Source organism: Sus scrofa, chromosome 2 (genome assembly GCF_000003025.6).
Source record: "Sus scrofa isolate TJ Tabasco breed Duroc chromosome 2, Sscrofa11.1, whole genome shotgun sequence".
NCBI classification, from domain to species: Eukaryota; Metazoa; Chordata; class Mammalia; order Artiodactyla; family Suidae; genus Sus; species Sus scrofa.
The window spans coordinates 87,131,830-87,146,080 of NC_010444.4; the positions used below are offsets into that span (position 1 = coordinate 87,131,830).

The window sequence follows — 14,251 nt, forward strand, 5'->3', positions numbered from 1 at the left end:
CTTTGTAATAAAAAAAAAGTAGGGTCCAATTTACATACACGGCATGGCAAATACGTTGTTAATGTCTCCAGAACTAGATCTAGTAACCACCAATTTCAACAAGCTAGGCAGAATAGGATAGATCTGTAAACCAAAACTGGAATTATCAGAACTCAAGGAATTTAAATATTCAGAAATGGAAGACGATGACAAAGACAAAAGTATGCTAGAGAAATCATCAATGGAGTGTATTTTCCCAACCAGAAACCCTGGACCCCTGAGCACAAGATAAATGAATTCACAATGAGAAGCCAGTGCCTCTTCATAATATGCTAACAATTCAGGGTGCCAACATTTTCAGCATCTCTAACTAAAATGCGTTTGACATTTCAAAATTCCAGTATGCCCATTTTCTTCAGTGTAAATCACTGTTACAAAAATAAATGAGTATAATAAATTCCTTTCAGTAGGCTTATCAAACTAGAAGTTGAGAATTACTACACAATTTAGAACTAAGTATATACTGATATTACTATTAGCTCATATTAGCCTTACCTCACCCACTAAATGTTTAAAGGCAAGTGTTATTTTGGAATCTTCCCTCTAGTTTAATGGCGCCAGGACCCAGCACACCCACCACAGACTCAGCACTAGTTCTAGGACACTCCAAACCAAGCAGCTAGTTAGGGGGACACAGTCTTACTCACCAGAAAGTCAGCTGCATAGGACTCTGAGCTCCTTGCTACCCCAGAACCCAGCCCACCTATCAGACAGCCCAGGACCCAGACCCCAGGCACCAGGGGGCCTGGCAAGAGCCCTGGGTCCAAAAGCCAGTCTATCCCATCCACCCCAAACACCTGCAGGCCAGCACTAGCCCCAGACCCAGCCCATCTACCAGGGGGTGGGCATCAGACCTGGACCATTGAGGCCCTGTAGCCAGCTGCATAAGGCTACAGGGCCAGTCCTCCTGGGCCCAGGCCCCACCTACCTACAGACTGACAATAACTCCATGAATGGCACGGCACTGTAGCCAGAGACCCCAGGACACAGCCCCACAACCACAGGGCCGGCACTAGGCCTAGGATCCCATGGGTTCCAGCCTCATTCCACCTGGAGGGTAACACCAACTCCAGGATCCTCAGAATTCTGCAGCCAGAAACCCCCAGAAATTGGCCCCACCCAAAGGTCAGCCAATACCAGCCCTGGGTCCCACAGCCTTACAGCCAGCCCTGTTAAGACCCCATCCACTCACCAGCAGGCTAACACCACCCCAGGGCACACTGGGCTCTGGCCCCGCCCAACAGCAGGCTGATACCAGCACCAAACCTTGGTACCTCAGCCAGCCACCCTGAGAGCTGGCCGCATCCACCAGTGAGCAGGCACCCAGCTCCAGATGATCTTGGACCCCGCAGCCAGCCAGGTCAGGAACTGGCCCCACATACCAGCAGACCGACACCAGCTGCAGGACCTCCTTCCTATCCACCAGAAATCCAACACTAGCTCCAGGACCCCAGCCCTATAGCCAGTCACCCTGGAACCTGGCTCTGCCCACCAATGGGTCAACACTAGCCCAGGGATCATAGGGCCCAGGGCCTCCAGATCTGGCTCATGATATGGCCCCACCTAGCAGTGGGCCAGCACCAGGACCAGGACTCCCCTGGTCATGCAGCTAACAGTACCAGACCAGGTGCCATCCAGCCCCTGCACAAGGCAAGGCCTGGCAAACAACCAGACCAAGAGCCATCCACACCTACGGTGCATCCACAGGAGTCACCTGCCAGAGAAGAAAGACCCAGACACGGGATACATAGAGGGCCCTCTAACAGCAGTCTGCTCTGATAACCAGAACAGAATAAGCTTCTCCAACCTGGAGAAACATAAACAACCTACCAGATACATAAAAATAAAAACAGCAAATCAGAAAAAATGAGGCAACAAAGGAACATGTTCCAGAAGACAGAATAAGTTACAACCACAGAAGACCTTTAGATGGAGACCAGCAATCTACCCAACAAAGAGTAGAAGAAGGTACAACAGAGAAAACATAGTCCCTTCAACAAGTGGAGCTGGGAAAACTGGGCAGTTACATGTAAAACAATGAGATTAGAACATTACCTCACAGCATGTACAAAAATAAACTCCAAATGGATAAAACGCCTAAAAGTAAGACCTTAAACCCTAAAACTCCTAGAAAACATAGGCACAACACTCTTTGACATAAATCTTAACGATATTTTTGGGGCTCTGTCTCCAAAGGCAAAAGAAATAAAAGCAAAAACTAACAAATGCAACCTAAGTTAACTTACAAGCTTTTGCAAAGCAAAGGAAACCATCAACAAAACAAAGAGACAACTTATGGAATGGGAGAAAATATTTGCGAATTATGTGAGCGACAAGAGCTTAATAGCCAAAATATCTAAACAGCTCATACAACTCAATACCAGAAAAAAAAAAAAAAAAAAAATGGCATTCCCTGGTGGCCTAGCAGGTTAAGGATTTGACATTGTCGCTGCTGTGGCACAGTTTTGATCCCTGGCCCAGGAACTTCTGCATGCCACAGGTGCAGGCATAAAGAAGACAAAACAAAAAAATTTAAACACAGCAATCAAAAAATGGTGAAGCTGTGGAGAAAAGGGAACCCGTGCACACTGACGCGATTTAAATTGCCTGCAGCCATAAGAGTATGGAGGTTCCTCAAAAAATTAAAAATAGAACTATCATATGATCCAGCAATTCCACTTTGGGTCTTTATCCAAAGAAAACAAAAACACTAATTTGAAAAGACATATGCCCCCTATCTTCACTGCAGTGTTATTTACAATAGCTAAGATATGGGAACAACCTAAGTGTCCACTGATAAATCGATAAAGAACATATGGTAAGTGTTCCCGTGGTGGCTCAGCAGGTTAAGAACCTGACTAATATCCAAAAGCATGTGGTTCCATCCCTGTCCTCACTCAGTAGCTTAAGGATCCATTGCTGCCACAAGCTGCGGTGTAGGTCGCAGATGCAGCTCAGATCTGGCATTGCTATGGCTACGGTAAAGCCAGTAGCTGCAGCCCTAAAAAAAAAAAAAAAAAAAAAAAAAAGAGAGAGAATACATGGTGTATGTATACACACATACACATGGAATATTACTTAGCCATAAAAATGAAATCTTGCTGTTTTCTACAACATGCAATGCAGAGAGTATTAGCCTAAAGGAAATAAGTCAGAGAAAGACAAATACTATGTGATTTCACTTATATGTGGAATCTAAAAAACAAAGCAAATCAACAAACATAACTAAACAGAAACAGAGTCACAGATACAGGGAACAAACAGGTGGTTGTGGGTAGGGGGTGGGAGAGAACAGGTGTACAAACTTCAGTTACAAAATAAACAAGTCACAGGTATGAAATGTAGACTGTGGAGAAAATGGTCAATAATTATGTAATACCTTTGTATGGCACGAGATAACTAGACTTATTGTACTGATCATTTGGAAATGTATGGAAATATTGAATCACTATGTTATATACCAAGAACTAACACAGGTCAATTACATGTCAAAAACAAATAAACTTAAAGAAAAAGAGATAAGACTTGGGATGACCAGAATTGGGGAGGTTAGGGGGAGGAAGAATTGGATAAAGGTAGTTAAAAGGAACAAACTTCCAGTTATAGGTATTTTATCTTATAGCTGGGGGTGTAATGTACAGCATGAGGAGTATAACTAACACTCCTATACATTATATGGGAAATTGTCAAGGAAATCCTAAGCATTCTCATCACAAGGAAACAAAGTTATTTCTATTTCTTTTTTTTTTTTTTGTCTTTTTGTTGTTGTTGTTCTTGTTGCTATTTCTTGGGCCGCTCCCACGGCATATGGAGGTTCCCAGGTTAGGGGTCCAATCGGAGCTGTAGCCGCCAGCCTACACCAGAGCCACAGCAACGTGGGATCCGAGCCGCGTCTGCAACCTACACCACAGCTCACGGCAACGCCGGATCATTAACCCACTGAGCAAGGCCAGGGACCGAACCCGCAACCTCCTGGTTCCTAGTCGGATTCGTTAACCACTGCGCCACGATGGGAACTCCTATTTCTATTTCTTTAATGTTGTAGCTATGTGAGATGATGAATGATCACTACACTTGCTGTGTCTGATTATTTCATGATGTATATATTAAGTCAAATCACTATGCTATATGCCCTGAATTTATACAGTGCTAGGTATCAATTATATCTCAATAAAATGAAGAAATACAAAAACAAAACAAAAATAGAACAATGTGTTGCTATTAATAAAGCACTTTGTGAAAGGAAAATCAAAATGGAATCAGTATTGCTGAGACAGCTCTAAAATGGACCTGGGAGGCCCCGAGGAAGTATGACTTATGGACGACTCAGCCCAGATAGAATCTGAACTTGGAGCAATTATTATCTTAATGTAGGTATCCAGATTATCTGTCCAGTGTTCCAGAAACTCAAAATATTTCTCCAACCCTTACCTTAAAATATCTTGAGACAGCCTGTTCCTGAAGGGCAAATACTTCCTTGCATCCTGGCCAACCATATTTCTTGCCAGACAACTTAACAACCCTGTGGCTGTACATTCTCAAACTGCAATTCTTAGGACCCCAATAAATTCTTTTATTTGCAGCCTTCTGCATTTTCTTGGTTGACAGGATGGGTTTATCTTTTTTTGTTTATCTTTATTTTTAATAAAGTTAACTGAAGAATAGCCCTATAAAAAGGTTACTCTCATTCAGCTGCACTTCTATATGTCCTCTTGAAAGGGAGAAAAAGCAGTGGAGAAAAAGCTAGATTTGCTTTAATTCTACACAAACCAGAGACCCATGTAAAATTCCCAGTGGACTCCACTAAGAAACACTGATATTGGGAGTTCCCGTCATGGCTCAGTGGTTAACGAATCCGACTAGGAACCATGAGGTTGCAGGTTCGATCCCTGGCCTTGCTCAGTGGGTTAAGGATCTGGCATTGCTGGGAGCTGTGGTGTAGGTTGCAGACATGACCTGGATCCTGAATTGCTGTGGCTATGGCATAGGCCGGCGGCTACAGTTGCTACAGCTCCAATTCGACCCCTAGCCTAGGAACCTCCATGGCCGAGGGTGTGGCCCTAGAAAAGGCAAAAAGACAAAAAAAGAGACACAAACACTGATATTAAAGGTTAAAGGATTATATGCAATGTAATTTTCAGGGCTGATATAAAGCTGACAATAAATAAAATTTAAGTTAAGTAGGCTAGGCTTTATCATCTACAATACACATACACTGAATACATGATGTAGTAGGACAACAGAAAAGCATGCAGCCCTTAGTTTGGGTCTAAATTAGCTCTGTGAATCTAAAAAAAATAAGAAGTCCACCCCATTCTCAGTAGGGACTAAAAATGTTACCTTGGTTACCTTTTAACTGTTAAAGTCACTAGCCTCTCTTCAGCCTTCATCCTCTTTGCCATCTCTCTGCCACCCCTAACATAGGTGACCTTATCCACTTACCAACTTTCCTCTTAATTTCTTTTTTCTTTTAACTGTCCTCTGATTTCCTACCCCTCTGAGCACTGTCTCTCACTAGCTCTTCTTCTACTAACACCTCAAAAGTTGGTATTACCTATGGTTTTGTTTGAATTGCCTTCCTCTTCTAATAAGACAGTTCTCTATGGGTGATTTCATCCATTCTAATGCTTTAATTACCACCTAAAATTTTAAATGTTGATGCCTTAATCTATTTTTTATTTTTATTTTATTTTATTTTTTGTCTTTTTAGCTATTCCTTGGGCCACTCCCGTGGCATATGGAGGTTCCCAGGCTAGGGGTCTAATCGGAGTTTTAGCCACCGGCCTACGCCAGAGCCACAGCAACGCGGGATCCGAACCGCGTCTGCAACCTACACCACAGCTCACGGCAACGCCGGATCATTAACCACACTGAGCAAGGGCAGGGACCGAACCCGCAACCTCATGGTTCCTAGTCGGATTCATTAACCACTGCGCTACGACGGGAACTCCTCCTGATGCCTTAATCTATATTTCATCTGAACACACATTTTCTTTCACAGCTCCCCTGGTTTCTATGTATTTTGCTTGAAGAACTTCCCCTGTTCTCCACCTGGCAAAAATCTCACACTTTATGACCTAAAATGTCATCACCTCAGAAGCTTTCAACATCTTTTTTTTTTTTTTTTTTTTTTTTTTTTTTGTATTTTCTAGGGCTGCACCCATGGCATACAGAGGTTCCCAGGCTGGGGGTCTAATCAGAGCTACACCACAGCCACAGCAATGCTAGATCCGAGCCTCATCTGCCACCTACACCACAGCTCACAGCAACGCCGGATCCTTAACCCACTGAGCAAGACCAGGGATCGAACCTGCAACCTCATAGTTCCTAATCAGATTCATTAACCACTGAGCCATGACAGGAACCCTGCTTTCAACATCTTTTCCAAATAGTATTTAATATTCTAGTTCAGAAATCACTTTCAACTATACTATCTTATGGAAAACTCATGGAACAGTCAAGTATTACATACCTTCTCCAGAAATGAGGACATTAAAGAGACCAAGCAACTTGAACAAGGAAACATTACTGCAAGTGGAAAACATGAACTTAAATCCAGGTCTTCTCATTCTAGGTCCAATGCTCTTTCTAATATATCTAATATGTGATGTTCTCAAAAGAAAAGAGATTTGGAAATTTAGCAGTTTTACACTGTTAAGAAAAATTAATTAGTCTTGTCTGTTTCCTTCTAGAAACTAATTTCTAATCAATATTTAATCCATAAATAAAATAAAAAATAACTTTTAAATTATACACACACAACCAAATTGGTTAAGATAAAAGAAGAGTTAAGATAAAAGACAAATTACTTAGGAATAATATAAAAGTAATAAAAGTGAAAGTCTCTGGGAGTTCCTGTCATGGCACAGCAGAAATGAATCCAACTAGGAACCATGAGGTTGCGGGTTCGATCCCTGGCCTCGCTCAGTGGGTTAAGGATCTGGCGCTGCTATGAGCTGTAGCATAGGCCGGCAGCTACAACTCCAATTCAACCCCTAGCCTAGGAACCTCTGTATGCCATGGGTGCAGCTCTAAAAAGACCAAAAAAAGAAACAGGAAAGGTAAAACGGTCTCAAAAGAAAGGATGACAAAAAATTCTTAACATTTTTAAATAGAAAAATTGCAAATCTTAACACCAATAATCTAATACACAAGTTTGATTAACCAGTAAATGAGGTTTAAGACCGTATAAAGATGGGTATCCAATGCAGCCTGATGCCACAGTCTAAGAAGGCAGTAGTCTGGCCTGGAACATATAACATGGATCTAAACAAGAAGAAACACCAGTAAACCTAAGTTGATGCTATAAAACTACTGGCGTGTATTCTTCAAGAGTCAAGGTAGGAATTCTCATTTGGGTCAGTGGGGTAGAAACCTGACAAAGTGTCTGACAATGTGGGTTCAATCCCTGGCCTTGCTCACTGAGTTAAGGATCTGGCACTGCCACAAGCTGTGGCACAGGCCACAGATGCAGCTTGGATCTGGCACTGCTGTGGCCAGCAGCTGCAGTTCCAATTCCATCCCTAGCCTGGGAGTTTCCATATGCTGCAGGTTGACAGGAAAAGAAAAAAAAAGTGTCAAGGTAGTGAAAGACAAAAGCTATGGAGCTATTCTAGATTAAAGGAGATTAAAGACACATGGCAACTAAATGAATTACATGACCCTGGACTGGATTCTGTATTAAAGAAAAAAAAATGCTAAAAAAAAATTAAAATTATTTATTGGGACAAATGACAACACTGATTTATAGACTGTACATTGTACTAATGTTAAGTTTTCTGACTATATGGAGATCCCATTGTGGCTCAGCAGATTACAAACCCCACTAGTGTCCACAAGGACGCCAGTTCAGTCCATGGCTTTGCTCAGTGGGTTAAGGATCCAGCATTTCTGCAAGGTGCGGCGTGGGTCAAAGATGCTGCTGAGATCCAGCACTGCTGTGGCTGTGGAGCAGGCTAGCAGCTGCAGCTCCAAATCGACCCCTAGACTGGGAACTTCCATAAGCTGCAGGTGTGGCCCTTAAAAAGGGGGGAAAAAGGAGAAAAAAATTACCTGACTATAACAGCGCTGCAGTTGCGAAAGAAAATATCCTTGTTCTTAAAAAATACACACTAAGGTATCAAGAGAAAGGGACATGATGTACACAATCTATTCTCCACTGGAAAAGATAATACAAGTGTGTGTGTGTGTGTGTGTGTGTGTATGGAGAAAGAGAAGAAAGAGAAATAAAGCAATGCAGCAAATTTACTCTTTAACTGATGAAGATTAGTTCTCCCATATTTTTCTTACAACTTGTTTGTGAACTTGAAACTTCTCTGAAGTAAATCAGCAAAAATTAGAGCTGAGGGGGGTGGGTGAAATGAGTACAGGGGGTCAAAGGTACAAAGTTCCAGTTATAAAACAAATAAGTCATAGGAATGTAAGGTACAACATGGTGACACTAGTTAATAATACTGTACTGTATATTTGAAAGTTGCTAAAAGAATGAATCTTAAAAATCCTCACCACAGGAAAAAAACTGTAACTGAGTATGGTGACAGATGTTAACTAGACTTGTCGTGATGATCATTTCTCAATGTATAAAAATACCTACTGAATTATTATGCTGTACACCTGAAACTAATGATACAAGTCAATTACACTTCAATTAAAAAATAAATTAGAGCAAAGAATCAGGCTAAGCTTTAGGTTTTTTACATAAATTATGCCATTTGGTTTTTTTTAAAAAGGCAGGAAATATCTTCCTTTTATAAATGAGAGAATTCAAACTCAAGAGAGATTAAGCGAGCCCTTCCAGAACAGGGGTCTGCTTGTTTCTAACCAACCCATTAGGTTGCAATTCAATGGCCAAAATGTTTCTAATTCCTGAAAGCCTCAAGGTCATACACTGTCTACAACTCCTATTCAAAGTTTGAAACTTTTAATGAGGCTTTCCCTAATGCATTCCCTAATAAAAGCACCAAAAACTTCATCAAATAGTAAATATACATCCAATTGCTCAAGAGTATGCTTAAGATTAGATAGTCTGGGTTCAAATTCAGGCAGTGCAGTCTTCTAGTTCTAGGATCTTGGGCAAATTAACCACTTGTGCTCCAATTTCCTCATCCGCAAAGTGAGATCAGAGAGGTATCTGGTAACAAGCCAGAGGGCTGTTAGGGGGACCAGCTGAGACACTAAGTGTAAAGGAGTCTACACAGATGCACAAACACTTAATAACTATTAGCTAATTTTAAATCCAATCTGCTCAGTCACCTCAACAGCACCGGCCATAGTCAAAGGCATATTTTTTTTTTCCCAATCAAGGCCAAATCTGACAAAATAGGAAATGAAAGTCTCTAACAGAAAAACATCTTAGACATTCACAAACCATAAATCAATTGTAAGCATATCACATGCAAAACAGACCTATATAGACATATACATTAATTAAACAGTTGAAACATTTTGCTAATAACAACCTCCATGTTGGGAAAATCCACCATCTAAATGCACAGAATGAAAAATTAGTTTTATTACTTTTAAACTTTTCTAACTGGAAAATAAGGGAGGAAATAAAAAACCCAAAACTCTATTCCACATGATCCATATAGGATTTCAATTAGCTCAATACAGTCCAAACGTAATCACAATTTCAACCACTAGCACTTTCAAGAACACCTTTTAAAATAAATTTTAAGTAAATTTTTATTTACCTTTCTGACACTGCAAAGCCACCAGCAGAGCTACTTTACCTTACTTTAGCATAAATCTAGGGACAGCCTACTATATGACCATAGAGTTTGTTACTGAGAGATTAAAAATAAGAAACAAGTAAAAATAATTACAATAAAATACAAAGTTATCAGGATTCTGAAACTTTAATCCCCCCTCAAATCAATGGTACTGAAAATATTCTTTTACCAAAAAAAACAGGTACACACTGTTTAGTGCTCGTTTTTAAAATTCACATTATTAATAAAATTTTAGGGTTTGTTCAGAGTAACACACTAAATAGTCTATACTCATATACTTGCTGTGTTTGGGAGTGGGGGTTTTTTTGTTTGTGTGGTTTTCTGTTTTGTTTTGGAGGGGCTGGTTTTGGTTTTTTTGGTTTTTTTGTCTGCAGTGCAAAAGACATTGTCCAAGAACCTTAGTGGTTGTATAAACCAGTTTGTTCATTCATAAAGTGCCTAAAACACCTCCTTACTCCAACACTCTAGAGCCACAGAAGAATTTCCCATAAACCTAACTCACACTTTAACTCTCCCTTTCAACTCCCCAAACAATCCTTCCACCTTAATAAGCTAATTTCCCCAAGTGTGATCAGGCAAACAGTAAATTAGCTTGAAGTGTTTTTTTGAAAACTCAGATTCCTGTGCCCCAGCCGAGACCAACTCCGAGTCTCTGGGGATGGCTCTTTTTTCTCTTAAGTTTGAAACTACTCAAGACCCCTCCACACACTCATCCCAAACTCACAACTCCCACCACTCCCAACTGGTCCAACTTCGGGGAAACGTTACCGCTAGGCTCCGAGCCGTCTCGGGGCGACCCCACCCCTCTCCCGGAGGCCCCAGCTCGGTGCCCGCTCCGCCGAGGGCCCCAGTTTCTCAGCCCAGTCCCCGCACCCCAAATCTTTCTCCTCACTTCTTCATATCGCTGCTAAAGAGGCCGAAGGCACCGGAGGGGGAAATGGTTGAGGTCGCCTCCTGACCCAGCTCCGTCGCCTCCCCTCCTCCGGACTGTTCATTGTAAGCGAAGCTGTTGCTGGACATTGCTGTCGTGCTGCCGGGTGTCGGGTTGGTCCTGCCGGGGGCTCTCTCTGACCGGCTCCCAACCACAGAACGCGGAACAAAACTAGTTGTCGTGCGGCGGGGCGCGCGCAGGCGCTTCCGGACTCGTCGCTGCTCCTTAAACCGACCAGGAGGTCCACCCCCTGCGCATGCTCAGTGTGCATAGTGGCCGGAGCCCACCGCCGGCCACTCCGGGCCTGCGTGGATTTCCCATCTCCTGGTTTTCGAGGTAGCCGGAAGGCTCAGTCTCAGGCTTCGCGCCAGGCGGGCCCTGATCTTGCAAAAGACTGAGCTCAAGGCTTTTAAAGTTTTTTTGGAGACAGATACCCATTGTATCCTTTTTGATCTCTAAGGAAGTTCCCCAACCCCAGACATCTCTTTGCTAGACTCCTGTTGTAAACCAATAGCTTTCAGATTTCTCCTAAAATGTTATTTAATACACCAGATCAACTTTCTTAGACACATCAGGATTGCTTTTCCTTTTTAAGCCGGTTTCTGCTCCTTTTCCTCCGGCAAGCTTTGTCTTAACTTTTACATCCGCCCCAGGCAACCTCAATCGCAGATCTCTGCAGATTAAGGAAATTTCTAGGACCCCGTGTTTGAGGATCCACCGCTGCCGCGGCAGAGAGGTGATCTTTACAGTGAAAGTTCCAAACGAAAATCCCAGGGCCATTGGTTGCAAGGAGCTAAAGGAGTGCACCCTCCTGGCGTCTGGCTCCCGAAGGTAGAATAAAATGAAATACAGATGCCTCGAGCACCAGGACTAGCCTGTCATCTAGGTACCTCCTTCATTTGTTCTTCCCCTAGCAGTTTCACTTACTAACGTCTTTTGGGGTGTCAAGGCAGAAAGTTGCCCGGCCCCGCAGTTGCACAAGAGAAACCTTCTTTCCAGGAGTAACTTCCCCCAGCCTGACGTTTCAGGTGGATTTCAGAGCCTACCCAAACCTTTCCCCCACCTCTTCCCCTTCAGGCAGGATTTGAAACCTAGAGCCCCTAGAGCTAGAAACTGTCAGGGGAATAGTGAAGCACAACCTGTGGGACCAGCGCCGGGGGTGGGGGTGGGGGTGGGGATGACACGCCCAGAAAGCACCAGCAGGGATGCCGAGATGGGGCTTCCCGCTTTGGGCCAAGCTGCTCCCAACGGAAGAGGTGTGGAGGAGGTGGAGGGAGGTGGCTCAGAGTGTGAACCTCACAGCCTCTGATGGCCACACTAAGAATAACAGGGAGATCATCACTACATATCTACTAAAATGGCCAAAATCCAGAACACTGACCACACTAAATGCTGGTGGGGATGTGGAACAACAGAAACACTCATTGATTGCTGGTGGGAATGCAAAACAGTACAGCCACATTGGAAGATATAATTTGGTAGTTTCTTATAAAATTAAACCTGGAGTTCCCGTCGTGGCGCAGTGGTTAACAAATCCGACTAGGAACCATGAGGTTGCGGGTTCGGTCCCTGCCCTTGCTCAGTGGGTTAATGATCCGGCGTTGCCGTGAGCTGTGGTGTAGGTTGCAGACACAGTTCGGATCCCGCGATGCTGTGGCTCTGGCCTAGGCTGGCGGCTACAGCTCCAATTCGACCCCTAACCTGGGAACCTCCATATTCCGCCGGAGCGGCCCAAAGAAATAGCAAAAAGACAAAATAAATTAATTAATTAATTAAATTAAATTAAACCTACTCCTGGAGTTCCGGTTGTGGCTCAGCAGTTATTGAACCCAACTAGTATCCATGAGGATGCAGGTTAGATCTTAGGATAAGGATTCGGCCAATGCCGTGAGCTGTGGTGTAGATCGCAGAAGCGGCTTGGATCTGGCATGGCTATGGCTGTGGTGTAGGCTGGCAGCTATAGCTCTGACTAGACCCCCTAGCGTGGGAACCTCCATGTGCTGCGGGTGGGGCCCTAGAAAGACAAAAAAAAAAAAAAAAAAATTAAACCTATTTCCTACCACTGTGCTCCTTGGTAGTTATCCAAAAGAGCTAAAAATTTATGTTCATGCAAGAACCTGCACAGATGTTTATAACATCTTTTTCTCTTTTCTTTTTTTTTTTTCCCTTTTTAGGACCAAACCTGCAGCATATGGAAGTTCCCAGGCCAGAGGTCCAATCTGAGCTGCAGCTGAGGCCTATGCCACAGCCACGCTGGATCCAGCTGTCTGTTGAAACTTGGGGCAACACTGGATTCTTAACCCACTGAGCGAGGCCAGGGATTGAACCTGAACATTTCCTCATGGATTCTAGTCAGGTTCTTAAGCCACTGAACCACATCAGGAACTTCAGATGTTTACAGCACCCTTATTCATAATTACCAAAACTGGGAAGCAATCAAGGGGATGTCCTTCAGCGGGTGAACGTACAAAAAAACTGTGAGACATCCAGACAATGAAATATTATTCAGCACCAAAAAGAAATGAGCTATCAAGACATGTAAAGACATAGAGGAAATTTAAGTGCATGTTGCTAAGTGAAAGAAGGCTATCTCAAAAGACCACATATTCTATGGTTTTAATTATATGATATTCTGAAGAAGGCAAAACTATGAAGACAGAAAAAGATCCATAATTGCCAGAGACAGGGTTGGGGAGAGGAGAGATGAATACGCAGAGAACAAAGAATTTTTAGGGCATTGAAGATACTCTGTGATATTATAATGATGGATGTCAGAATACATGTCTCCAAATTCATAGAATGAATAATGCCAAGAGTGAACCATAATGGAAATTTTGAACTTTGGGTGATAACAATGTGCCAATATAGGTTCATCAGTTGTAACAAATGCACCACTCTGGTGAAAATGTGATAATGAAACTGGCGGCACTGATGACCTGAACCTGGCCAGAACACAGATTGGGACTTGAATCCACAGTTTTAAAATGAGAATCACTCATCCAGTGTCTAGACTCACAGAGGTTCAGGTTCTTCATGTCTCTGTGCAGAAGGAATACAGTGAGAGACAAAGGAATAGGCAAGAAATACATTTATTAAGATAGGATGCTTGTGAGAGATGCAAGAGGGCAGCCAAGGAGGCTCTGAGGGGGGGTCAGGGGGCGGGGGGGATCCAGGCACCTACAGTTTTATTCTCCAAGGGGAGTGGGGGTTGGAAAAGCCCGCCTCTTCCTTTCTGAGAGTAGTAGCTCCTCCTTGGTGTCTTGTAAGGTGTGTATTCAAATCAGCGGAAGGGCAGTCCTTAAACTCCTGCCCTTGGTCTGAACGGGAATGCAGGCTTCGTCCCATCCTCCACCCAACGACCTGAGGCCATTTTCGCATCTCCACTAGTCAAGCAATCCTGCCTTGTTCTGATGGCTTTTTTGAGCAATACATTAATTACAGTGATCTCCCAACATTCCCTCGATTTCCCTCTCTATCTATGATCCTTTACTGGGACTCCTACAACTACCTGTGCCTACTCCATCCCTATCAATAATAGGGGAGGCCCTAT

At 43.1% G+C, this 14,251-nt stretch overlaps 1 protein-coding gene across 2 annotated transcripts in view; it reads right to left on the minus strand.

Moving 5' to 3' along the window:
* Positions 1-10,893, minus strand: part of AP3B1 (adaptor related protein complex 3 beta 1 subunit) — a 266,801-nt gene extending 255,908 nt beyond the window's left edge. The window contains exon 1 of one of the 2 annotated variants that reach the window (XM_021076471.1): positions 10,663-10,893. In XM_021076471.1, the coding sequence (XP_020932130.1) occupies positions 10,663-10,790 (128 nt within the window). In that variant the 5' untranslated portion in view covers positions 10,791-10,893. 2 annotated transcript variants of the gene reach the window in all.